Here is a 26,978-nt window from a genome sequence, read left to right on the forward strand (position 1 = left end):
TAGTACAAGTATTTTAAATTTTAAGCCTGTCAAAATTTAATTAGCAGTGTTTACTTAACTTATTGTTCATCCTTTGAGTGTTTCTGCTGCTCAGTGTCAACGAAAGAAAGTGGCGTGTCGTTCGTTTTTTTGATCCCAAAGTGGGATTAAATTAAGTCAGCAGTCTATTACTCTCAATTAAAATGACTCGAGGTATGATCTAGTGGGTTAGCTGTATTTAAAGAAATTCCATAAATGAAGCTTACAAAAATATTCGCGCTGTGACGGGAGCCGACCGACAAACGAAGCTAAGTGTCGCGAGCGAGGCAAATTTTAGTGCCCTTCTTTATCGTAAAGAAACATTATAACAATTGATTGAGACAAATTGCACCTGTTTATACTTACTTGTCCTTCATTTTATTAAAATCGGTGCAAACTTGGAGCAATGGATTACCCTGTTTTATCAATATTTCGTTTGGAAATTCACCGATCAAGTCTAACAATGAAAAAACACGATCCTCGAAGCAAGTATTGGAAAAATGAGTACAGCTCCAGAGGTTGCCAGAGCGACTATTTGACGACCTAAGCAGCTTAACTAAACTGTAGCTATACATATATATCAGCTGAATGATTGATCAATTAGATTAAGCCTCTTTAACTGTTATATGCGTGTGTGACGATAGGTTATGAAACATCGCAATGAAAGAAGCTCTCATGAATTGAGAACGCCAAAATGCCGAAAACAACGCATAAATATGCCTGAACAACCACACGGAAAAATCACTAAATTTTCCCAAAACATTCCTCCCACCTTAAACCGAAACCTCCTGGTCGAGAGAAACTTCGAGAAACTGTAGGGATCATAATGACGAATGAACTTGGCTTTCGTAAAGACAATAAATTATCCTTAAGGTTAAACTAAATTTTCTTCAGCATCTCCTCCAATTTGAATAACACAATGGCATCATCTTTAGCCGGAAATCTGATAAAGAGGTCGTCTCTGATGTAATTGAAAATGCAGAAAAGATATGAATAACGCCCAGTGATCGTGCAACTAAGTGGCATAAAAAAAATGGTTGTTAACAAAAATAAAAGCGAATTGAAATTCTTGACAAGTCAACAATATCTGCGGGGAGTGCTTTGCGGTTCTGGGGATTCTTTCCTAAGTTCCGAACGTGCCGCTCATAGGCTGCATTTGTTATGCTACTACGACTTTAAGTTTAAACTCAGACTGCACAAGGTTCATGACACCAGAAATAGGAAGCCGGCTTTCTTTTACGCAGCTTCATAACATATGGTAATGAGCGCTGTTTGCGTTTTGCCATCAAATTACAGGTACATCTACAAAAACAAACTAAGTAGCCTTCATCCGGGAATATTCAAGAACTTAAAGCCCTTGGAAATTGATTAGTTGTGTTTTGTTTTTTTTTTTTTGTTTTTTTTTTTTGTTCTGTAAATTATAGAAATCTGTGACGATGTGATTTTAGAAGTACGCAGTTAATGTCAGATCAGTAGTAGTATTTATTATATAGTGTTAGAAGCATGCAGTTAGTGTTAGATCATTGGTAGCATTAATTATTATACATGTGCATATGATTGGGGCTTACGTATATATGCATTCGCAAGTCCTAGTTTAACGGTTTTTTCAACTTGTAATCGGCCAGCAAGTTAAAGAATGAACTGGCGTTTTTTTTTTAAACATAATCTCGTCGTTATATGGTGTCGGGTGGTTTGACCACCAATGGCTTATCTTCAATCGTTGTCTGCGACTCATTCTCTCGATATAAATGACTCAACGTCGCAGAGAAATGGAACGAGTGGAAAGAAATGTGGCCACACTACAGCGTCGCGGCTAAAGCCAACAAAGAAGCAGGCGAGCTTCAAGTGGCCACCTTTCTCGCGGCTATTGGTCCTGAAGTGAGGAAAGTCTTTAAAACTTGGAATCTCACCGTCGATGAAAAGAAAGACATCAAAACTGTCATCGAGCGATTCGAAAATTACTGCAACCCAAGGAAGAATATTCTTTTTAAGCGGTATCATTTTAATTTACGACAACAAGAGCCCGGCGAATCCTTTGATCGGTGCGTAACTACCCTTCGCCATATGACTGTTAAGTGTGGTTTTGATACTATTACGCCGGATGATATTCTTACAGACAGGATTATCTTTGGCGACAACAAAGTCAGGGAGAAGCTTTTTCGGGAACCCGAACTCGATCTCGACAAGACGCTTGATATTTGCCGCGCCGCAGAAATGTATCAGGCTCAGATTAAAGCGGTGGATGACCTCACCTCGGCTAGCATAAAAGTTCACCAATTGAACGTTTAAACTCTTAACAGCTTCAAATATCGGTTTCGGTCGTCGTGGCTTCCGTGACTTTCGTTCAGCTGATCTTCTCTGACCTGACTTTGAAGTGGGACTTTGATCGCATCTTGTCCCACTTCAATTGTTCTTTGCACGTCTTTTTCTATCATTTCAGACTCTTTGTTTTTCTCAGCTTCTTCTTCGACATCGACAAAGAACGCAGACAGTACCTGTAAAATTTCTTGTGCGTTTTCTAGGGTTGCCCACAGGTACCGGTGTTCAATCACAATTGCTATGTCGTTATTTCGGAATCCCTTACGCACAGTCTTTCTAATTCATGTCTGAATTTTGTCACCTTTTTTTTTTTGCAGTACGTTTCCTTCTTTCAATCTGTATTAACCGAACGTCCTATCGCTTCTTTTTGTGGACTTCGCTCGGTCCAGTTTCGTCGTTTTTCTCGGTAAATTCGGTAACATCGCTATCCTCGGATTCGGAGGCCATAGCGCTCAACTCAGAAACTCAACTCGCAAACGAAACCTCGAACAAACAACAGCTCTTACCTTTCTCCCATCGTTAAGAGTGGCACGCTTAATTGAGTGAAAAATAAAACGATGAAAACGGTAACACAATAACGCGGTAAAAAACACCAACAACCTCGAAAAAAATGCGATTCTAGAAAAAGGTCAACACTACCAACTCCTTAATTGTCCGCAGGACTTGCTAACAAAATGTTTTAAAACTTACAGAAGAGCGTGCGATTTGTGAATAAATCGAAACGGTGAGAGCCATTCAGATTGCATGGATCACGAGTGATTTCAGATGGATGTAAGAGAGAAAAAAATCAAAGTGGCTACGAACCACTAAACTCAGAAAGTGGATCGTGGAGGGATGAGAAATCGAAGCCACTGAACGGACTTCGTAATAAATGTTTGGTTATGGCAGGTCATATTTTATCTATTTATGTGGATATCGTTGCTTTTTATAAACGGCGCCTGTTCTAGTTGATCCAAGTAGGCTCGTAGAAACCGGTGCGTACCCCGATACTTCGTTTTTAATATTTCTTTTTTTCTCCTCGTATTCGGGGGTGGTTACTCCAAGATCACAGATGGTTTCCAAAGCGTTCCTTGTAAGGCATTGTAGTAGCCTTGCCTTTTTCGAATGTACTAGCTCTCTTGACTCGTCTACGACAATTGTAAACAGGGCTCAGAAATCTTCAAACTTTCTTTTGTCACCATTGAACGTCGGAACTCTTAAAAGCTTAAATATCGGTTTCGATCGTCATGGTTGCCGTGACTTTCGTTCAGCTGATCTTCTCTGGCCTATTGCTCGTAGCGACTCGCTACGAGCAACGTCTGATGTGTTCTTGCTTAACGGACTTTGATCGCATTTTGTCCCGCTTCAATCCTTCTTTCTACGTCTTTTTCGATGGTTTCGGACTCTTCGTTACTTCCCAGCTTCCTCTTCGAATTCGACATAGAACGCCGACAGTTCCTCTAAAAGTTTCTTGTGCGTTTTCTAGGGCTGCTCACAGCTGCTTAATCACACTCTCTGTGTCCGTTTTTTGGGAATTCTTTACCCATAGTCTTTTAACTAATGTCTGAGTTTTGTCACCTTTTTCTTTGCTGTACGTTTCCTTCTTTCAATCTGTATTAATAGAACGTCCTTTTGCTTCCGTTTGTCGACTCCACTCGGTCCAGTTTTGTCGTTTTTTCGCGGTAAATTCGGTAACATGGCCATCCTCGGATTCGGAAGCCATAGCGCTCAACTCAAAAACTCAACTCGCAAAAGAAACCTCAAACAAACAACAGCTCATGCCTTTCTCCCATTGTTAAGAATGGCACGTTTAATTGAGTGAAAAAATAGGACGATGAAAACGGTAAAACAATAATACGGAACAACTTCGAAAAAATTGGGATTCAAGAAAAAAACTCAAAACTCTCAACTCTCTAAAACTTGCACACGCAAAAATCGTCCGCAAGACTTTCTTAAATTTTTTTTTAAAACCAACGAAATTTCAAGTTCGGTAACTGTCTTCTTAAAAAATTGTCATGATTTTTCTGTATTCCGTTTGGAAATTGACCAATTATAATTTAGTATTTAAATCGAACGATGAACAACAGAATGATCCCAGAAATAAGTAATGGAAAAATGAGTACAAGCAAGATCAGTCGTATCTTTGCATGCAGGTAATAAATCGACAGATGCAACCCTCAGAGTCGATCACAACTAAAATATAATCTTTTGTATCCAGTGAAAAAGAGAATATGAATTGCATTAAACTGGACACCTGACGGTTTTGCTTTTGAACCAAATTTAGAAGTGTCAATGATAACGAGCTCCAGATGTTGCCAGAGGAAACATTTGAAAACCTTATCAGCTTAACTAAACTGTAAGTATATATCAGCTAATTGGTTGATGAACGTTATATGCGTGTTTGCTAGTATTCAAAGATTATGTATTTACAGTAATCATGATAGCAAATTTCTACTTTAACTTGAAAATCATGAACATGATAGTAGTACGATGCTTAGTCAACCATCATCCAGCTTTGCAGATTATGTTATGATAAGGATACATTGCGGGCTCGTGTGACGTAAGGGCAATGAACACTGAATTACCGAAAACTTTCCCTAACTGCTGCGATCAATTTTTTGCTTCGATTCACAGACGTACTGTTTGAACAGATTTGTTATGTCGGAGAATACAAACAAGCCAAAACATTGGTAGTCCCCGAGTATCATATGATGACAATCAATAATTACACAACTTTACTGAAGCGATGTTCTCTCTCCTGTTACTCATCTTCTCCGATTCGAACAATATATCTCCATTATCTTAAGCCTGGAATCTGATTAAGAGGTCGTCTCTGATGTAATTGGAATTGAAGAAAAGATATGAATAATGCTCACTGATTGGACGACTTAATCGCAATAAAAAAGTGGGTTTTAACAAAAATAAATGTTTGAAAAAAAGAATTAACAGAAATCTCTAACAAGTCAGCAATATCTGCAGGGAGTTTTTAGCGGTACCGAGGGGTTTTCCTGGTTGTTTGAAAAATGTCTGTATAAATTACCTTTTACTTCACACAGTTGGCACAATGATCAGCAGATACGTCTGGAAGTTCCGAAGCTACATTTGTCATGCTACTAAGGCAAAAATGGAAGCCATTTGGGTGATCGGAGATACCGTTGAGAAAAAGAACAGAAATTGAGTGATTATGAGGATTGTTAGGAAAGATATCGTCAATAGCTGAAGCCTTGTGTCAAGTCATTCGGGTGGGACACGTAATTAAGAGAAAGAACTTTCTAGAATACAACAACTGTAAAAATTCCTTAGTGGCATGGTGGTTCTCATAAGAGATAAAAAAAGGCCATGACTTTACTTTACTTCTAAGTTCCGCATGTGGTGCTGATAAGCTGCATTTGTTATGCATGCTACTAGGGCGCTGAGTTTTCAAACTCAGACCACACAAAGAGAGCCAGGTTTTTTGTCGCTGCTTCATAGCAAATGACAAGGAGCGCTCTATGCATTCTTAGCAATTTTACTATTAAATGACAGGTATATCTACGAGAACAAACTTAGCAGCCTTCATCCAGGAATATTCAAGAACTTAAAGTCCTTGGAACTTTTGTGAGTGGTTGTGGTTAGAATGATAAAATGATAGAAATCATTTTGATAAAGTTTTGTTGATGCTCACTTTTATTCCAAAATAGAATGACTTATTTGCAATAATGATATACGATGTAAAGGCTCCTTAAGAGATTTCATCTGGTGTAAATACTTACTGATGTGATTTCGAAGTTGTTAAGGACAGTTTGGTTCACGTAAGAGTTACTGCGGTTAAGACTCTTTTTACAGCTACATGCTCTTTTGTTCTTTGTCTGAGGTACAATTATCTTGAGGAGGTTTGGAAAATATCTGTATGAAATACTTTAATTCACCAGGCTAGTAAAAACATAGACAGATACTTCTCATATAGCGTTTACGCTGTTTCTTTTGTGTCTTTTTCCCGTAGTTACCATAATTATTTTAAAATTAACACTGATGAAGAAATTAGTAAACACTTTATGAATAACCACGTACAGTGCTGTAAAGAACAACTATAGAGAGGACACGAATAGCTACGTTATTATATTTTAGGCAGTGGTATAACACTTTTGTTGAAAAGCTAATGGCAATGCGCGGCCACTTATCGTCACTCCCCCTGTCACTTTTCTTCAGAATACTGACAGATGATGAAAAATTCCTCTATTTCATTTCTACGGTAGTCTTAGTGCTAAAAGGCGTTGTTTGTAGAAGAAGGAAACCTTTAGATGATACAGTACCTTATGAATGCAGAGAAACACTAAAGTGGTCAGAATAAACCAGGATGGTAAAGATTAACAAGTACCAGATGACAAACTGGAAAATTTAGACTAAATCTTCTTTTTTACAAACCAGGAAAAAGTTGTCTAATTAATAAAACCGCGAAAAATTTCGTGATTTATTTCAGTAGAGTAAGGCAGAAAGGATTAGTAGAATAATAACCAAAACTTTGCTAGGCTAAAACTTGCAGCTTTTATCATCTTTGCAGATCAGTGTTTGGAAATGAATTGAAGATGTTACCACAGGGAATATTCAATAACTTGAAAGATTTAAAGTATTTGTAAGTATAAAGTAATTCAAGTTGTTTTATCAACTAACGAATTGATCCTTTTGGAAACTGGCAACCTAAACTGAAAATTCAAGTAAGAGAAAACCATGGCTTTACTTGCGTGTGTTAGGAAGTTTTTCCTCTTGCTAGCTTCCGTGATAATGGGGTCAACGGTCTCGATATCATATGCCGCTGCGGTTTCCGGCAGTTTCGTGCGTTCAAGTTTTTATTAGAGACCGCTTTTAAGGTGGATCTCTAACTTGATATCTATTGCCTCTTTCAGAATATCGGTTGAAGGAATGTAAATGTTTAAGAGATACTATCATGACTGACTTCCTTCTAGTAGTTTTACTCTGGAAAAAGAAAGGGGGACTGTATCGTACAATTCCTGAATGTGCAAAATTCATCCTTCAAATTTAATACACCGCACATACGCACATAACACCGTATGCTCGTTATGACGTCTAAAGGTGTGATAAAGAACACTTAAAAGGCCTGCGTATGGATACGAACAACTAGCGCTGCATTATGAAGAGGTTTATCTCAGCAACTGAAGAAACAATGAGGATATAACAAGCTAGAACCATAAACGCATACACTCCACGTGTAATTGTAGCGTAGACGGCACCACTGTGGACAATATTGTCGATGAATAACCGGCCATAAGGCCAACAAACAAGTCTACCAAAAAAATGAAGAAAAAATAGATCCATCATGGACTACCGAACATGAGACCACAAAGCATATTTCGTTAGCTTTGTAGCGTTGAAGATATTCTTACACGCATCATACAAGTCTAAGTTATTATCGCCTAAGTTTTTATCGCATTCTTTGCCATCTTCCTCTGTCAATGATATAAGGATAACTAAACAAGAAACTACCATGCAAGTTTTCTCTTCAGCATTTCCTGTCAGCAGTCACCTCCTAAGCGTTTTTCTTTTTAATCTTGGAATGCATATTTGGAAGACGTTCTACAAAGTAAGGAAAGATAACGGCGATGACAGTGAGGACGAACGTAGCTTTTTATCTGTATATAAGTTAATCAATTTAAATTAACTGCAGGTTGCTATTCGACAACAAACTGCAAAACCTTTCCTCGACGATATTTGGTGACCTCACCTCCCTGACGATACTGTAAGTAACTTTGGCTCACAATCCTAAGTTGAAAAGGTTTCATTAATAATAACGTTGTTATGCAAACTTGGAATCCTACATCGGAGAGAACTGTGTGATCTGTGCTCACCAAGAATATGATATCACGTTCTTTCCCCTCAAATGTATTCTAAAGGTTAGAGAACTGGTATATCCGAACCAATTCTTCAGTTCTTTATTGTGCGCCCTATAGCTTAGCTATTTTAGGTATAAAGGATTTTTTCAATGTTTTGCAGGTCCTTGTCCGTTAACCAGCTCAGTCACCTACCACCGAATATTTTCAAAGAAAACAAAAACCTAGAGTGGTTGTAAGTAGAAAACGACTCAGTCTGTAAAGTTAAAGGACCTTTGTGATAGAAATACAAAACCGAAGGTGGAAGATGTTTGATTCAGAAAATAATTTCAAATCAGTATTCTTCATCTTTTCCTTTCTGGTGGGTCAGTCGGTGATAATAACACCATGGCAACACTGATCAACCAGTTTTCACGAAACGGACCTAAGGAAAACTCTACTTACAACATCTCTTCACTAGACTCTGATAATGACTTCCATTTAGGTTTTCAAAGAGTCAGTCACCACAACCGGCCCCGACGATCAGAATACATGATCAAATGCTACTCCAGGGTTCAAAACATTTATTGTATCATTTTTGTTTTCGTTTATTTTAGAGAGTTGAACGACAACAATCTCGACGAATTAGCTAATAACCTGTTTCGAGGCATGAGGAATTTAACAGGGCTGTGAGTGAGATCCTTTAGATCCATATAACTTACTGATTAAAGGAGTATTCTGACATGGGATTTAAACTTGTAACAGCAAATCCTGAGCCGGGTTGTTTAAAAAACAGAAAAACTAACCCGAGATTAGTGCAAATTTTTTATTTAGTTTTTATAGCTCTGCGAAGGGATTTATCTTTTTTATATTTTTTGGACTCGCTAGTTGCGAGTCATATTGGGAGAAGACCCAACAAAACCTTAGGTCTTATACACGCTCTTTTACAGAAAAATTAAAGACAAGGTTAATTTTAATCCTGCATAAACGTTGACCCCCTTTCGAACACCGCGGCCCTGAAGAAAGACGTTAACGATTTTTCGGACAGGCTAATCGGGCGATTGCGGTTTAAAGGTAAGCCAGCTCGCAGAGGCTGGCATTTGATCAGACTTTTAAACTTCTCAGTGATCATCCCAAATGATGTTCAAGATTGCAAATCAGCTCGTTCACTCATCTGTCAGTTTGTCGTTCTGCGTCTTTCTTGCCTATCTAGCTTGTTTTTCTGTCTTTATTAGACTGTTCCTGTTTTTCTTATAACCAATTAATTTTCTTGGAGTCTTTTTGATGTAATCCTTTGTCTGTTGGTCCATTCATGACTATTATCTAGTTTGTTTTTCTTACTCCTATATTGTCTGTCCGTCTATCTCTCCGTCCATTTTTTCACGTCCTGTCTGGATATCCATTGATTCTCTTGCCACTCTTATAGGTGGTTGCGCAACAACAAAGTGAAGTTGCTGACCCCAGATCTGTTCTCAGATTTAATCAATTTGGATGACCTGTAAGTGAATGCGTCGAAGATTAATTCTTTAGAAGCCGTTTGATCTACATTTCGTTACCGCCTGAAAAGTTACAATTAGCTAAACTTAGAATAAATGAGCCCGCTTGTAGCTGAAACCCTCTCCCTCTACCCTGAGGACAAACGGAAACTTTCCTCTTACTCTAGTCGTCGATCGTTATTGCCCGTAAGATCAGCCATGAAAGCCACCTGTTTACTATCTTCGATAGCGTGAAGGAAAGTATCGGACGATACGATTAACCAATAAAAAATCATTATATGTTTTCTTGCAAAAAAATTAACGTCACGGAAAACGATTTGTCTCAGGTTTTCGTAGACTTTCCCTCCCTTCTGTTTTTCCACGGGTGAGAGGGGAGGGTACGGCTACAATTAGGCTAAGAATAACTGTAAAAGGAACTTCAATCGCGGCTGACGGGAGGTGGTGGACGTCAGAATTAAACTGTTATTCTTAAATAACACCATTAACAAATATGTACTCTGGAAATATTGTAGCATTTCTACTCGACCTAAGAAAAAGGCTTAGCTGTTAGATTTTATTTCCTAAGAATTTGAAAGAAATATATATGATATAAGCGTCAAAGAAAATCAATCTGTAGCCAGATGTTAGCATACACTAATAATACACATGAAAAAATTACGCGCGTCTGATTGGCTGAAAACTGAAAACTAATGTATTGTTCATGTAACACGAGTACAAAATTGTAACGCGAGTGCATTTTGTTTGATGCTCTTTTTCATGTAAATCATTAACCAGTAAAAACATGATTTCTCGTGCAATTTGGTGTAATTAAGCACCTGTAAATATTTCTTACACCTCAAATTTCACTCGCCCTACGGGATTGTACAATTTTGTTGTCTATGAAAAGTTTACTCGTTCTTATTAACGTCAAATTGCGATCGAAATCATGTACCTATACTTGGATATATGATTGGATCAACAGGTCAAATGCAGTGAGACGGATGGAGCGTAAGCCTCTGAACCTCCTCCCCCACCCCACCCCACCTCTCTAGACCCGGTTGCAACGAAAAACAGCCCAGTTAAAAAATACTTTATGTCTATTTCCTGGGCTAAGTAGGATTTGTTTCTGTTGCGATTGATAAAATATACAACTGCTTTCAGGGATTTGTCAAATAACGAAATAAAAAATCTGCCGCAAGGAAGTTTTGAAGGTCTAACGAAGCTTAAAAAGCTGTAAGTGATTAATTGCATCTTTGCATTTCTTAATTTTGGAGAATGATGAAAACATCATTTTTTTTTTTATAAAATATAAGATCCAGTAGTACAAAAAACTTGAATAATGAATTTGACTTCACTCACTTTTCCAACCACTTTTTTCTTAATAAGCTATAGGGCTAGTGCTGTCATTGCGGGGTCTCCAAGATTGGAAAAAAAAAGATAATTAAAGCAGATGTTCAAAATATTAAAATGTAAATAAAGTACATGCAAGAAGAACAAAGATTTGCTGATGTTTTTAGATAATACTTAAGTTATGAGAAATGTATATAAAGACCCTCGAGGACTTCAAGATTTAGAATTACAAAAAAAAAAAAATTAATGGAGAAAACTGCTATAAAAAATAAAACAAATTCGAAAGGGCTTTTAATGCACAAGATGTTGATACCAACATTATAAATTAACCTTTCAGTTTAGTTATTTCTTTCAGAGGCGGCGGAGTGTTTTGAAACGTGGGGAGCTTATCTTTCACCCAGCCACGCTCGCACTCCAAATGTCCTTTGTGTTGTTTGCAATCTTTACAGTTTCGTATGTGTCCGTGAGCGATTTGTGACGTACTTTTATTTTGAGGCTCAGTCTTAAATCTTTCACCTGGGTATACAAAGTAAATCATGTCTATTAATTAATTACCTACACACGCTGGTTAGGTTCAAGTAAGCTTCTCGAACACAAGCGGAGCTGTTCAACAAAAGTTTCATTTCATTTTATTTCTCCAAGCGCGATGCTGATAGAAGGATTTTTGAAAAGATCCCGAGATTGAAGATTATGCTTTAATTCATGTTGCTCTAGCGATGTTTTCGACACCAAAACTTGCCCCCTTCCCTTCACTTCTCCGCTGCCTATGCTTTGTTTATCTATTTCGTTAGCTCCTTTCACTTAGTTAGTTCAAGTACAGTCTGTTGAACCTTTCTAATATAAATACCGTTGGTGACTACCTCGTTGTTAAGGAGGTCTTTGTTTTCAATTAAGAAAATATTTACAGCAAATTTAGATAAACACACTTGTTTTGGAAGAAGCAAGGGACTGCAGTAACACTAGTGTAATTAATAAGCAAAAAGTTAACCCTAGTTCCCCCTGAAACCGTTTGATAGCGAAACAAGACTTACGGTCAATTTGATAATTTCTTTTCCACCATCCTTGTTTTCTCAAGGGATTTATCAGGTAATCAACTCGACGAACTACCCGGAAACATTTTCGTCAACCTCACCAAGCTATTGAATGTGTAAGTCATCAACCGCTACATCAAATGTCTTTTGTAAAGTGTTTTTCGCCGAGCTTCATACATTACTTGACGATATAACGTCCCAGAATGTAGTTTTGAAGGGTTTTTACTTTGTTCTTTACAGTAATCCAAAGCTTTCTTTGTTGATTTTTTATTGAATCATTTTATACCGCAGAAAACTGGACAAAAACAAGCTCAAGAGCCTCCCCAGGAATTTGCTCCATACTCTGGACAACTTGACGGGGCTGTAAGTTGTGCAATTGGGTTAAAATATATCACTCATTTTATGAATAACATACTGTAATCTGGGTAAGCATTGTTCTCGTCATCCAGTTCAACTTAATCTAATAGTTCTTGATTATAGGAATACGAATATGAAGACATATACCGAGAGCGTGGCAAATCTAAATTACTTTTATTTGCACTAACAATAGCGATGATTTAGGCTAGCTTTAAAAACAGCCTGAGGGATAAGGCAGACGAAAAACTAATCGATATGACGGGGAGTTGTCCGTTCTACTACTATCAGCTGACTCTAAATCCACGATATCTTGTTTGCCTCGACAGCTTGGTATATAAAGATCTTTTTAAATAATAGATGTGATCCGCGGGTTTCACAACAGTTTTTGTTCTGTAAATATCATTCTGTAGCTACCATTCAGTTTCCCTGTTAATATATGTGTTTACATCTCCTACCCGCAGTGCAAAGAACATGCCTCTAACAAATAAACATTTCTTTGTTTGCTTAGAAAAGCATAGGCCAGCAGTCTCATAAACAATTTTTGGGAAATTTCTAACACATCATTTACCTTAAGGTATCTCGCCGAAAATAATCTCGAGTCTTTGCCTAAAGGGATTTTCAGTAACGTGAGAAAGCTTCAGGTTCTGTAAGTACGGAATTTGCAACAATCACCTGTGTATTTTTTGTATTTTTTTTGTTTTGTTTTAATATCAAGAGACACTCCATATCACAACATGCCACACTATGCCATATCATCCTATGACACTAGACCACACCAAATGTTCGTTACTAAGGACCACATTACCCATTTCAGTTCGTGTCCACACTTTTCCCCATCAAATCACAGCATACCATACCATTCTCCACCACGGCCGAAACTTACAACAATGCTCAAAACCTTCCATTTCTGAATCCCCAAACAAAAGACACACCTACCATCTTCTATATAAACTACAACAAAACTCGCTGCAGTATAGTCTATACCGTACCATAACATACCGCACCACACCACATCTTAACATCCCCATCATACACCCCAAACCACACTCTACTGTTTCACATCCTAACAAATGAGCCCCAACACACCATGCAAGACTTTAATTGCAATTGCAACTGCCCTAACCCCATATTATAAAGTTATGATTATTTTCTTACTTCCTGACGCAGATCTGTTTTTTTTTTCTCCGCAGTACTCTTTCCGATAATAGGATTCCCGCTGTCACCAACGAAAACTTTAATGACCTTCCAAATTTGGTGATTTTGTGAGTACATAGCCACTGATGAAATTTATCATTTGACCACTACATCAAGTCTTAAAAATAAAGCCTACTGGATCCTACTGGGCTGACTGAAAATAGCAATTGGTTTACATCGTGAAAACCTGTAGAAAAATACATTTTTTCTCGCAAACCATAAAATAGGAACATGGTGTTCTTTCTGTATTTTTTTTTTGTTGTTGTTGTTGTTGTTTTTTTTGCGGCAAAAACACAAAGAAACCGCACTAAACTTAAATGCCCAATTCAATTTTTGAAGCGACAATTCCCTTAATTTGGAAGCGTTATTGAATAAGGCAGAGTTATTATGATTTACCCCAGTGAATGTGTTTGTTTGTTTGTTGCTTTTCCTTTTCTTTTTTCCTCTTATTTGCTCCTTTATGAATCTGTTTTTAGTTGTTGTTGTTGTTGTCGTTGTTTCCCCAACAAGAAAATCTTGAAAAGACTCTTTTCACCCTCTAGTTCCCATAAGTGACCGAAACAGAATTTCTCCTAACAGTATCTGATTCAATAAAATATCAAATAGAAAAGTTAAGAGAATAAAAAATAAATCAATAAGCTAAGGGGATTATCGGTTGATCCACTACAAAAATTCTCCAAAATAATATCACAAGATCTGAATGGCAGGCAGAATTATTAATTCGTTCTTGGGAGTTAAATAGTAAACGACTGAGCCGATTGAATTTCAGGGAATATTATCCTCCTAGCAGTTGATAAGTCATTGGTACAAAAATACAATAAAAAAAATCAAGACATAGCTGGTTTAACGTTTGTGAATATATGAAAATCATATATGTGAACTGTGGTTAAAGAAATTAGTATGAGAGCGGACTTCGCTAACAAGCCAACTGGTATGATTTTCATACATTCATAAACGTTGATCATGACTCGTCACTTCAAGGGATAATGACCTGCTTCCAGTTGGCTTGTTAGCTCAGTTGGTAGAGCACTGCACCGGTATCGCAGAGGTCATGGGTTCGAATCCCGCACAGGCCTGAATTTTTTCAGGCCTATTTTTCACTACTGTAATGTTCATAATTGCGAAGATCGCTCTCATGCTAACATAGCTGGTTTGTTAGGGAGAAAAGACTCCAGATTTTTCCAAGCAACATCGAGGCACGGTAATTGGAGCTTTATCAACTAAGTTTATAAGGCAAATTGACCAACCGTAAAGAGTTTTAGAAGCTGACGTTTCGACTGTTAGCCTTTCGTCAGAGTAAATGGAGAACATGAGGCGCGTTTTGACTGCATGGCACAGTTTTCATTTTTTATCCAGAGCTATTTATTAATAGTAGTCTTCTTTTTTTTTAGGTACATGCAAAAAAACCAAATGTCTGAGCTTCCTAACGGGTTTTTCGATGGAATGAAGAAAATCACGAAAGTGTAAGTTTTTTTCGGTGCTCAGTGAACTGTTCAATATTATATTGATATTTCAATTTTCCTCCAATACTGACTGTTGACTCGATAAAAACTTTTAATAAAACTTTAAAAACGGGCTAAAATTTACTAGAGTTTTTTATTCACGATACACGATCTGATCACAAGATTACTGTATTGCGCTTGTCATTCAGAATCACGAATTCAGGCGGGCTCGCTATTTGGCAATCAGTAAGTTTAGTGGGAAATTGCAGGATTTCGTAATCAAAACCTGACAGTGTGCATTTTGCAAAATATTCAGCCGATTTAAGGTCGATTTAGCCTCCTGACAATTTTTAGTTATAAAGAGGTTGTGTTGAACTTACAATCTCTTGCATGTATGTGGTTTAGTTTTCCTTTTTTGGGACCCCTTATAACTACAGCCCACCTCACTTAGCTTCAAAATTAGCGACAATTTTGAAAATATTTTGATTATGAACTACCAGTGTGAGTGACAACACATCTTTTGCGTTTCTTTCCCTGCTGAATTTTCCTTCTACTCTGTGGATTACAGGATAGTGGACACCAATCTTATGTGCTGTCATCTGACGAAAGAAGACGCCCAATGCACCGCTTTATACGACGACAGCTTCGCCAGTTGCGAGAGCATGTTCCGCGACTCAGCCCCACGTAAAAGTATCTGGGCAATCGGAATCCTTTCTCTGCTTGGTGCCGTGTTCGTGATTGTGTGGCGCCTGATCTTTAAAGAGAGAAACGTAGTCCAGCTTATCATGTTAATGCACTTAGCGGTTGGGGATGGCTTGATGGGCCTTTACCTGGTCACCTTGGGTACCAAAGACCTGTTATGGTCGGGAAGTTACTATCTGCATGACTTTCAGTGGCGATCCGGTTTATCGTGTCAGGTCACAGGTGCAATCTCAGTGCTGTCCAGTGAGGTGTCTGTAATGTTACTGGCGCTCATCTCTGCCGATAGGCTGAAGAATATCGTTTTCCCCTACCGTAGCAGAGGGCTGACTCCCAGGAAAGCTCACATTCTGTGCGCAATCATTTGGGTCTTTGGTTTTGTCATCGCATTCCTTCCCCTCAGTGGTATTGGCTACTTTTATGACACCCTAAAGCGCCCTGCCTACTACGGAAGATCCGTGGTGTGCCTTCCTCTGCAACTGTCTAAAAGGTTTCCAGCTGGTTGGGAGTTCTCCATTGCTATCTTTGTCGTGTTAAACTTCCTCCTCTTTCTGTTCATGACGGTAGCTTATGTCGCAATCTTCCTTAAAAGTTATAACTCCAGCCGTCAGCTCGCAAGGGAAGGAACCAGACGGGAGGTGCAGGCAAGAAAGAAGAATGCAAATGCCAGAAGGGAGAGAGCATTGGCCAAAAGAGTCTTCTTCATCATCCTCACAGATTGTGCTTGTTGGATGCCGATAATTGTCATCGGCATCAAATCTTTGGTTGATAAAGATTACAGTCCCCAGGGGAATATTCCTGCCTGGATCGCTGTCTTTGTGCTGCCAATTAACTCAGCCTTGAATCCGATCATCTACACCTTATCAACCCCTCAGGTATGACAGGGACATGTATTAGTACAATGCAATCGACGTATTCCTTCACCGCACATTACAACGTTTCCTTGCAGAATACTTAAAAGTGGATAGTAAAGGATAACATTGTTGGCTTTCTACTGAAAACCATATTGTGGAATTCAAAAAGTCCAATGAATGGATTTTTCATAAATAAAAAAATAATAGCTTGCTTATCAAATATTTTGATTGTAAAGTGCACACGGCTGTCACATGGAGTTTCAAAGGGAATCGTTTTCACACAAAAACTACACGCCCCTTGAAAAATATCATTATAAACATTTGAGCGCGAAATTTCTGAAAGCCACTTGGACAATTTCTCAATGCCCTTAAGAAGGCATTTGGAAAATATTACAACTGGATAAATGGCTATACAATTTAACTGACTGATTCTAGCAATCGGCCTTCCAAGTATCTAAGCCGTATGATAAGTTTCATTGCTGTTTATTAAACACTACATTATATTTTCCCTTAATTTATGCAGTTTTAGTGAAATACTCGCTTTTCAATTCCCAAACAGGTACAGGGCATATTACGACCTAAACTGCAATTTTTTGCAAACCGTGTGCGCAGGTTTTTCTCTTTCTGTAAAAAGCAACAAAGTCAAAAAGGTGAGCTTTAACGTTTTCCTTGATCACCCTTAACGTTATTACATAAATATAAAAGCTGGCCAAGGGTAAGGATCTGTGAAAATTCTTGACCTGATAGTTTTTGCCTTGGATTTTTGATCATTTTGTTGAGTTATAATTGTGTTGTGCTTCTCTCAAACCAGCAGTATACATACAGGTACCAGAGGAGTGTGAGTGACATCTGATAAGAAGCTAGGGTGGGGTGGGGGTAGCCTATGATTGAGAGGCATTCCAACTGGAAGGAGTAGAATCCTAATCACTTCTTGCCGTAAAAACTGAGAAAAGGTCTAGCAGCTGTGCGAGTCAGTTTTGATGTTGACTTCAACTTTAAAAAAGAGAAATTGAATTTCAAAACCAGGGCAAATAAGTCCATTTTGAGGAGTAGTAAGAAAATGATGTCATAAAAGGCATCTCCAGTGGAGAGGTTTTTAATTCAGTAGTGTCCTGCTGACATTTTGTGGTCGGAGGTGGTGAAGGGATGGTTTCATAGAACAATTTTGGGGAGGTATGTTATTATTGTGATTGGACATGAAAGCTCATGTCATTGTACCTAAAAATGATATACTTCAGGGCATTTGATGGAATAAAAAAAATTAACATTCTATTGCATCAATGAAGAAGCTCACTAGAAATTATAAGAACCTATCTAAGGTAACTTTTAGAGTATTCATAACATCTTAGATTATGACGAGCATGTACATTTATATCTAGTTTATATGAATAGATAGGCATATCTATTATAAATGTGTGTTTGTTGATTGGTTTAGACCAGGAACAAGGAGACAATGAAAGGCTGGAAATGGTGGAAATGGTACAACTTGTAAAAAAAGATCCAGAGCAAGGTAACTTTTAAATCGCCAGAAAAGAAGATTTCTAACTCCTTGAATTTTCTCCTTTGCCCTATTTCCATCTAGCACATGACCTGATTTGCAAAATTTTCATGAGTTGATTTAGACCGAGGTGTATCGGAGCTGATTTATTTTATTTAAAAAACTCCGGATTAAAACCTTAGATTTGATTATATACTTATTTTCTTTATTTATCCTATTTATTCATCCATTCTTTTATCCTTGAATTCCTTTAAACTAAAAATTTTGTCTTTAACGATATTGGAAGAATTTGGAAGAACTCCCCATTGATGAGTTTCAAAGGCAATAAAAAAGAAAAATAAATAATCTATATTATGTTAGTTGCAGGCCAAGTCAACGAGGAAGAACAAGTGCCGCAGGCTGAAGCAGGTATTACTACAAACCATACCTAAAACTGTCTTTAGATTTGCGATTAAGTCCTTGAAAATTAAAAATATATAAATGTCCTTCTTTGATCTTTAAATTCCTTTGAATTGGAAAATTTATGTGCTCTTAACTGATCTTTTCACGGATTGCAAGTATAAAATTGTCTGCCCTTGTTTGATGTTTAAACGTAGAGTTTTCAATAACATTTTTGTCTGTTAGTCAGTTCAAAAGTTTGTTTTTTCGTAATTCACATTTTGGTTCGGCTTGTTGAATCGACGAAACTTGACGAACTGTTGTAGGGAGTGAGAAAGGAGCAGTGGCCTGTATGAATCAGCGTGGCCGGTCACTTTATGCAAAAGAAATCTGGATAAACTTCGTCGCCTCGTGGGCAACTAGAATAGGAAAAAGATGACACCTTACTTTAGCCTAACTTAAATGTGTTGGAACATTTACAAAATAAACAATGCAACTACAGTCACCCTGAAATAAAAGCCACTCATCTGATTTGTTGTGTTAAACATTTGCAGCTCAAGAAGAGGAAGCACAATTGTTGAATGGCGGAGAAGGTGCTCATTGAAACAATTATATTGTTGTTAGTCTGCTCGGTGTGACACATTTCACTCTCATGAATATAACTGCTTTCAAGTTGCATAGATATCCTGGATGGGCGAAGAAAGAAAACATTTAAACTTTGTTTTGTTTTGTTTTGTTTTTTGAAAATTTGATCCATTTTCTCTTAAAGCAGAGAAAGACCAAGAGGAGGACAACGGTGGAAAAATGCAAACGGTTTTAATGGAAGGTGAGTCGTTTTCTCAAATTTTATAGCATAGCCTCAACTTTTGTTTTAAAAAAATAGTAACTGAATTAAGAACCTATAAGGAGTCAAGGAGACAAAACTTAGAGTACCACAAAAGTATTGGTAGTCTTCAATCGAGAAAGGGATCTGAAGGGTCATCATTTCAACATAGAAAGAATTGCTTGGAAAATAACTTTGTTCTTCTCTGTCATGGATATGCAATTTTAATGTAACAATATCTTCATTCAGAGCCAAGGCATTGATAGCTAATGAAGAACTTTATCTTTATCTGTATTTCATTTCCATTTCAGTTCATCCGCACAAAGGATCGCGGGTAAATGACAAAAATGTTGCGTCCCAAGCTGATGGACAAGGTAAAGTCTTCTCTGCATCATATAATTTCTTAAGTCGGTTCATAAGTAATCACTATCTCTTAATTTTTCTCTCTTTTATACCAATGCCACCTATGTGGCTTTTTAGTGTAGTTAAATATGTTTTTAATTTTGTTTTGTTTTTTTATCTAACTACTTCTTTGCGGCTTTTCTATACCTTTAGTTCAAGTTATTTTGTTTTGTCTTCTCTGGAAGCTTTTTGAGGATGCAATGTTGAATGCGGCCAAATAATTTTAAATCGTTTTGTTATTATTTTTCGCGCATCGATTCCATAGGCGACATGAATTAATGTCAATTCAGTTTCTCACAAGCCTTTTGTTGCCTAAGTATTTGATTAAATTGTCAATCCATTGGTTAAAAACAACTGACTGAAAAACGGCTCATTAAGAGCAAATGTGGCCAAAAATCCTATATTTTCGAAATATCGTGGCAACAGCCAAAAAATCGATCCAGCTCATATTCTCAAGTTAGTTGGGTCTTACAGTGAAAAATATCACTGCATACTTCGTTTGGCTGAATATCAATTTATTTTCGAGAAAATCGATAATGACTGAGTTCCACCAAAATGCCGCTTTAGAAGCTCAAAGTTTTTCAGACGAATCTCGGAACGTCGTGCCACGAACTGAAAACACTTGGACCGATAAAAAGGACCAAATCTTGAAAATCAACGTCAAAACATATGTTGACAGCCATTTGAATAATTGTTGATTCTTTTGTAAACACAATCTAATTGAATTTATCCGACCTTCATCTAACTTGATTAAAAATAGGTCAAAAGTAACTCGTTATTTAACCATGCGCTAAACAAAATATCGACTGAAAATCTGGCATTTGGAAGGCGATGTGTAGTTCTATTCGATCTCCGAAGGATTTTTTGGGGAAATGATTCAGTGCGATTTCATTAAATTTTAAAGTTGGATAAAATGCGCTGATTTGACGGTGCCGTCAGTTACTGAAAATGTATACATCCACACGATTGTTTCGCATTGCACATCCAAAGTGCAGCTTTTTCAACATAATATCCACTCATCCTCCATGTTGCTGTATCACAGTAGAGGATTGCAGTCCTGAAGTTGTTGCATCGCTCTCACAGTAGCGATGTAACTCGGAAGAATAGTCAAGACCGACTGATAACGATTGTTTACAAAGTTATCTCGGGGTTTTTCTATACCCACTTCGTTGCAAAAGGAGGCTGTAATTACTTCAAGAGATCTTTGTTGAGATATAAGTCTTCAACCGAACCGCGAACCAAATGTAAGCGGAATGTTGCCGAAAAGCATCTTACCGCATTTAGAGAGACTGCCTCTCAATGATGTTTAGAACAAGTCACTGAGACGTGTAGAAATGGACACCTGAGCTGTGTTCAAACACTAGTCGTGTACAACAAAATTTCGTTTCTCTGAATTTCTGATCTGGATGAATTGCGGAGGGTTATCTAGTTATTTTAAGTAATAGTTGCCATTTTGACCCCAATTTACGTGAAAACCAAGCTGAGGTACTTCAAATTTGGATGTAAAAATTTTTTGTTTCTTTCTTAAATGGAAGGCTCAGTTTGCTGTTAAGGATTCCTTTTTACTTCCTTTTCTATAAAGTTCCTCATTCCATATATCAAAGAAACTTATTATTAAGACCTCGTAGAAACCTAGAGAAGAAGTATTTATAATGTAGTATTCTTCTATTTTGGTCCTCCTTAAATCACGGGCTTGGTGGTACTTACCCTCTGTTCCTTCATCCATTTGTTTACTTAGGTTCCGTTGAGTTAATCGCTCGGCTTCAGCAGATGCAACACGATGCAAGCAAAGTCAACGACAAGACAGACCTAAAAACTGAGTTGAAGAAAATTGCTTCAGACAAGGGCTTCAGAATTGTTGACAATGAAGGATCCGGAAATTGCATGTTCTATGCTTTGTCAGATCAACTGGAAATTGCTATGAGAATCAAAATTAAGCATGACGAATTGAGACAAATATTGGTCCAGTACCTCAGAAAATACCCAAAACTAGTAAGTTGTTGTCTTACACTCTGTGTTAACCACTGTTACTTTAGGAGCACCATAAAGGTTAGATTCACACGCGGGCCAACTGGCCAACACATCACTACTCTTCCTGTAGGGGTTAATAAGGATCATAAATACCCTGAAATCAGCGTTTAGTATAAACCACATCGCGCGCTCATTGGTAAGTGATTAGCAAGTACCATTCACCGTCTTCTGGTATAAATAGAGGATATTACATGGCCGCTTGAGGATACGAATTTTATCTTCTCGTGCTGAAAGTATCTCTCACGAGTGAGCGCAGCTCACTCGTGAGAGATACTTTAAGCACGAGAAGATAAAATTCGTATCCCCAAGCGGCCATGTAGTGTTCTATATAGATACTGATGAAATTTCTATATAAAAGACAACTTTTTTTATTCATTTTCGAAACAGCAATTGGGTAATTATGTTGGTAACCATGACCACACCAATATCCTCACACATGAAAGATAAAAATAGTATCTTCACTGCGCGCGGGGAAGATATGATTTTTTAGTAAAAGGAGAAATCCTGGTATTTCATCAATATCTATATAATAAACGTAAATAATTAGCTACCTCAGTGTCGGTTGTTTTAATATTTATGGTTGCTCGTAAAAACACGCTGCGCTGTTCAAGTGTTTTAGTATAGACCATGTCCGCGGGTCACGAATGAATTCAGGACCTCCTTGTGAAAATTAAAGGACTCTGTCTTGTGTAGATGGCGGCCAACCAAGGATTTTTTAAAAGTACTTCGCACTTGTATTTACACTAGACGGGACAATTCGGATCGGATAACCTTGACTCTGGATAAGGTGGACACTAGATATTCGATGTTTCAGAAGGGCAAATTTAGGAGTTGAGACTGCGACATCCAGTGTAGATGCTTATGTTCATTACTCTGATTGGTTATTAACCGTTCTTACGTTGTTTAGTATCGCTTTGTTATTTTCTCATACGATGACTCCTTCCAACGTACTCAACCTGGTCCAGTGTACCATTAACTTTACACTTTTAAGTTTCGTTCTCTGTTTTACTCTTCTCACAGCCGAATGGAACAGATCTGTTTCACTTCGTCCATGGACATCAATCATGGGCTGATTACTTAACGTACATGGAGCAAGATGGCGCTTGGGGTGACCATGTTTTTCTATGTGCCGCAGCAAACCGCTACAAAACTTGCATCCGTGTGGTCAGCAGTCTTAACGCTACTCACGATGTTATCTTACGGCCACAATGTCCTGTTGACAAAAGCAGGACACTTGTGTTGGGACATATCCATGAAGTACACTACGTCAGCCTTCACTCCACGCAAGGTACAATTCTTTACATTACACCCAGTAAATGAAGTGTGAGTTTATAATGATATTTTGTGTAATTATCTACATCATCTAAGTGGGAAGGGGTGGCTCTATCGTTCTTTGGTATAAGCCGCCGTCAAATGATCACTGCCAATATGACGTCACATAGCAACACTGGAAGCGCTTCGCTAAGTTTGCTCAATAAAGTTCAAGGACAGTAATAACAGGTAACAAAGAAAATGCCATTACATGCTCCTAGTATTGACTTTTTTCCGCGTGTGCACAAGCTTTGTAATTTATATAGTGAATTTAGAAAGATACTGTCTTTTGAAAATGTTTGTTTGTAATTTCACCAATTTCAATTCGGGGCGAGTGCGGCTGACAGCCATATTTACTTCCGCGCGTGTCAAAACAAACCAAAACGTACGCCGTTTTTTCTGTAGGCTTTGAACAAATCGACCTCATAAAAGGAGATTTATTCCTTATTTATGTAGGTTTATACCTATTGCTGTTTGGGATGAATCTAATAAGTCATTTTTTCTTCAATCCTTTTAAGTTTGCACTCGTCGTTGTATTAAATAGCGGTCAGCCACGATTACATACTTATCAGTTCTGCTAGTGTTGTAAAGACCTTGGTAAGAGCCAAAGATTCTAGTTGATAAGCTTGCTGGCTTCTGTTTATCTTTTTTGCTTGTGGCCCTTTTATTTTAAAACGCTCTCGCTACTCCTGAGATTAATTTTTCCGGGCTTGTATTGTAAATTGCTATTATGGCCAGAGTGTGGAATTGTGTCTTAATCCTTTAAGAGGAAATGGGGCCAACTTGTTTCGAACAGTTTCGAAATGTGGCAACAGCCAAAAAATGGATTCGGCTCACTTTTTCAAGCTAGGTGGGCCTTACTGTGAAACAAACCACTGCATACTTCGTTTGGCTGAATATCGATTTATTTTCGAGAAAATCGATAATAACTGAATTCCGCCAAAATGCCGCTTTAGAAGTTCAAAATTTCAGACGAATCTTGGAGCGTCGCGCCACGAATTGAAAACACTTGGACCGATAAAAAGTACCAAATCTTGAAAAACAACATTCAAATTTAGGTTCTTGATTGTTTGCATACTTTACCCGACCTTCTTCTAACTATATTAAAAATTTGTCAAAAGTAACCCGTCATTTAACCGATAAACAGAATAATCGAATGAAAATGTGGCTTTTGGAAGACAAAGTGTAGTTCTTTTAAACAATCATTATCAGGAAGTGTTGACTATCCTTCCAAGTTATTATATCGCTAATGTCAGAGCCATCGATGCAACATTTTCAGGACTGCAATCCTCTACTGTGATTCATCAGCATGGAGGGTAAGTAGATATTCTGCTGAAAAAGCTGTATAGTTTCGATTTAAAATTCGAAACAATCGTGTTTGCGTGTGAATGTGTACATTTTCTACCAACTGACGGCGCGTCAAATCAGCGCATTATTTTTATCGAACTTAAAAATTTGATTAAATCGCACTGAATCGTATCCCCAAAAAATCCTTCGGAGATCGAATAGAACTACAATTTACCCTCCAAAAGCCAGATTTTCAGTCGATTATTTTGTTTAGCACATAGTTAAATAACGGGTTACTTTTGAACTATTTTTTATCTCGCTAGAAGATGGTCGGATAAATTCTATTAGATTGCGTAAATAAACTATCAAGAATTGCTCAAATTGCTGCCAACCTATGTTTTGATGTTGTTTTTCAAGATTTGGTACTCATTGGTCGAAGTGTTTTCAATTCGTGGCGCGACGCTCCAAGATTCGTCTGAAATTTTGAGCTTCTACAGCGGCATTTTGGCGGAATTCTGTTATTATCGATTTTCTCGAAAATAAATCGATATTCAGCCAAACGAAGTATTCAGTGATTTATTTCCCATTGAGACTTATCTAAGGCATGAGTCGAACTTGGCAAAGTTTGGTGTGAATGTGGTCACTTTGGTGTAAAAATCTGTCATCGGGGCACATTGCTTAATGCGACCCTAACTTTTCCAGTTCGCAAAAACTTTGAAAACCGGCCAAAACATCAAGTAGTGCTTGGGTGGGGCAGGTAGATTTCGGAAAATTCGGGCTAAACAATAGCTATCACAGCGGTAACTGTCATCGCTTGTCAGTACACAGCAAACGACTCGACTGGTCGCTGAACTGACCAGACATATGGCGCTCGAAGTAATCTTCGCTGAGGTCGATTTCTCGCTCTTATCATAGCGGCAGTCAAAACAGTTAAACATGCGTTAACCCATCTTTCATAGATCATACGAAAGACAAAAAAGTGCTCGTGATTTAACTGAATTAGAAGAATAAGCATCACCGTGATCGTTATTAACAATGCTTCAACGGGACGCATTTTTTTAACGTTTGTTTTCCTTTTTCAGCTCACTGCTATCTCCCCATTGCACGTCGATAAACGTGTGTCTGGTTTATCAAAGTGTCATCTCTGACATTTTTTTCACCAAGTGCGACCCTGATAGTTGAAACCAATAGTTTGCTTTCCGGTTGCGGTTTCAAATTTTCTGTGTTTTTTTTTCCGGCAAAGTTGAAAACTTTGCCCAAGCGCGACCCATACCTAACTTTGAAATATGGTCAGTCCGTCTTTAATAAGACTGACTGACTGTCTGATTTGACCGATTGCCTGAAAGGATGACTGACTGTCTGACAGGTAGGCGGACAGACTGATGGACTGACAGACTGAGTGACGGACTGACAGACCAAATGGCTGACTGACAGACTTTGTTACTGATTGACTGACTGACCGGCTGACTGACTTATTGAGTAACCAATTAACTTATCAACCAGTTTACCGATTGACAAATATCGTTTTTTTTTCCTTCTGGTTTAAATCAGAACAAAAACAAGACTCCGAGCAGGACAGAGAAGGACAACAGGCAGCTTCCTCAGAACAACCATCAACTTCCTGTGAGGCTGCAGAAGAAAAAGAAGCTGTTGATTTCGAAACCAAGAGTGGTGACGGAGATGATCACACTACCACGGACCAACCATCAACTCTTTTGAAGGGAAGCAGCGAAGAAGCTGTTGAACAGGAAGACAGGAAAGGAGGAGAAGAAAAAAAAGAAGACGAAGAAGAGGAACGTAAGATTGCCTCAGATGAACCATCTACTCCCTCCCAAGAAACCATCGAGGAACCTAAAGAATACCAAGACACTAACAGTGAGGATGACGAGAGGAAGAAGTTCCCCGCTAAACCAGAGTAGGGAAACTGCTTGATATGACGCAGACAGTGACTTAACTAAAATGACTATGTCCTATATAGCATTCAGATTTTGTAGTTTCGAACAAGTATAACTGAGCAGATAGCAAAAAAAAGACATCAAAACAACAAAAAAGTTCCGTTAATAATTGAGATTGCTAAGACTAGGGTGTTTCTAGTTTGGTAAATTTGATTAAAGATTACTCGCTGAAAACAAAAAGAGACCTAAAACACGTATTTATCTCATATTTCACGTAGAAGTTACGATAGTTTTTAGCATTTCAACATGTATACACAACAATTTGGTAGAGTTCGATTTAGGTCCTTCTTTCTTGCATTTTTCCCCGTTTTATTATATCGGCCTATTTTAATCTTCTCTCCCGTTAAGTAAAATTTCAAGTATTGCTTTCGCTTACAATGGAAAACTGCTGCATAAGGTTGTAGAACCGTTTTTTTGGAACCGTTTTTGTAGTACTGGTTAGAAGCCTGTCTCTAGGGAAATAAACATACATTCCCGAAACAAGGTTAAAATGTTTGTAACGAACAAACAAAGGAGAGGCTTAAAGAGGTATGAACAATGAGAATGTAATTATGATTACAGTAAGCAATGCTGTTAAACCAACTGATTATCAATAAAACCGTCGAGAGAGTTTAAGTTACTTTGCCTTCTGGAAATTACTCGATACTTTGTGGTAAACACCAAGGATTTTAAGGTTGTAGTTGGTAAAGGAACTCCTTGTCAGACTTTGAAGTGCTTTTAATTTAAACCACAAAAATATTACAAAGATAACAGATTATCGTCTGATTTAGG

At 37.8% G+C, this 26,978-nt stretch overlaps 1 protein-coding gene, 1 long non-coding RNA gene and 1 other non-coding gene across 4 annotated transcripts; 2 read left to right on the forward strand and 1 right to left on the reverse strand.

Annotated features, from left to right (window-relative positions):
- The first annotated feature begins 3,938 nt into the window (after window positions 1-3,938).
- On the forward strand, window positions 3,939-26,826 carry LOC111346895 (uncharacterized). Its single transcript, XM_088738687.1, has 23 exons — window positions 3,939-4,672; window positions 5,842-5,913; window positions 6,857-6,928; window positions 7,979-8,050; window positions 8,305-8,376; window positions 8,738-8,809; window positions 9,547-9,618; window positions 10,757-10,828; window positions 12,021-12,092; window positions 12,268-12,339; window positions 12,908-12,979; window positions 13,524-13,595; window positions 14,919-14,990; window positions 15,538-16,543; window positions 17,082-17,172; window positions 17,958-18,032; window positions 18,381-18,428; window positions 18,953-18,991; window positions 19,168-19,224; window positions 19,533-19,595; window positions 21,362-21,615; window positions 22,675-22,942; window positions 25,804-26,826. The coding sequence occupies exons 1-23, from the start codon at window positions 4,626-4,628 to the stop codon at window positions 26,169-26,171; spliced, it is 3,180 nt and encodes a 1,059-aa protein (XP_088594813.1). The 5' UTR covers window positions 3,939-4,625; the 3' UTR covers window positions 26,172-26,826.
- Trnat-ggu (transfer RNA threonine (anticodon GGU)) lies at window positions 14,531-14,603 on the forward strand. The gene has a single exon. It is a non-coding gene; the product is annotated as a tRNA-Thr (tRNA).
- Window positions 16,540-22,689, reverse strand: LOC148741294 (uncharacterized). Of its 2 annotated transcripts, none has more exons than XR_015993317.1 (3): window positions 22,553-22,689; window positions 21,331-21,439; window positions 16,540-17,515 (listed from the first exon to the last, which is right to left on the reverse strand). It is a non-coding gene; the product is annotated as an uncharacterized LOC148741294 (long non-coding RNA). The 2 variants fall into 2 exon arrangements; XR_015993316.1 differs by lacking the exon at window positions 16,540-17,515 and adding an exon at window positions 17,599-19,084.
- Window positions 26,827-26,978: the final 152 nt, after the last annotated feature.

The sequence above is a fragment of the Stylophora pistillata genome, chromosome 1 (assembly GCF_964205215.1).
Source record: "Stylophora pistillata chromosome 1, jaStyPist1.2, whole genome shotgun sequence".
Taxonomy (NCBI): domain Eukaryota; kingdom Metazoa; phylum Cnidaria; class Anthozoa; order Scleractinia; family Pocilloporidae; genus Stylophora; species Stylophora pistillata.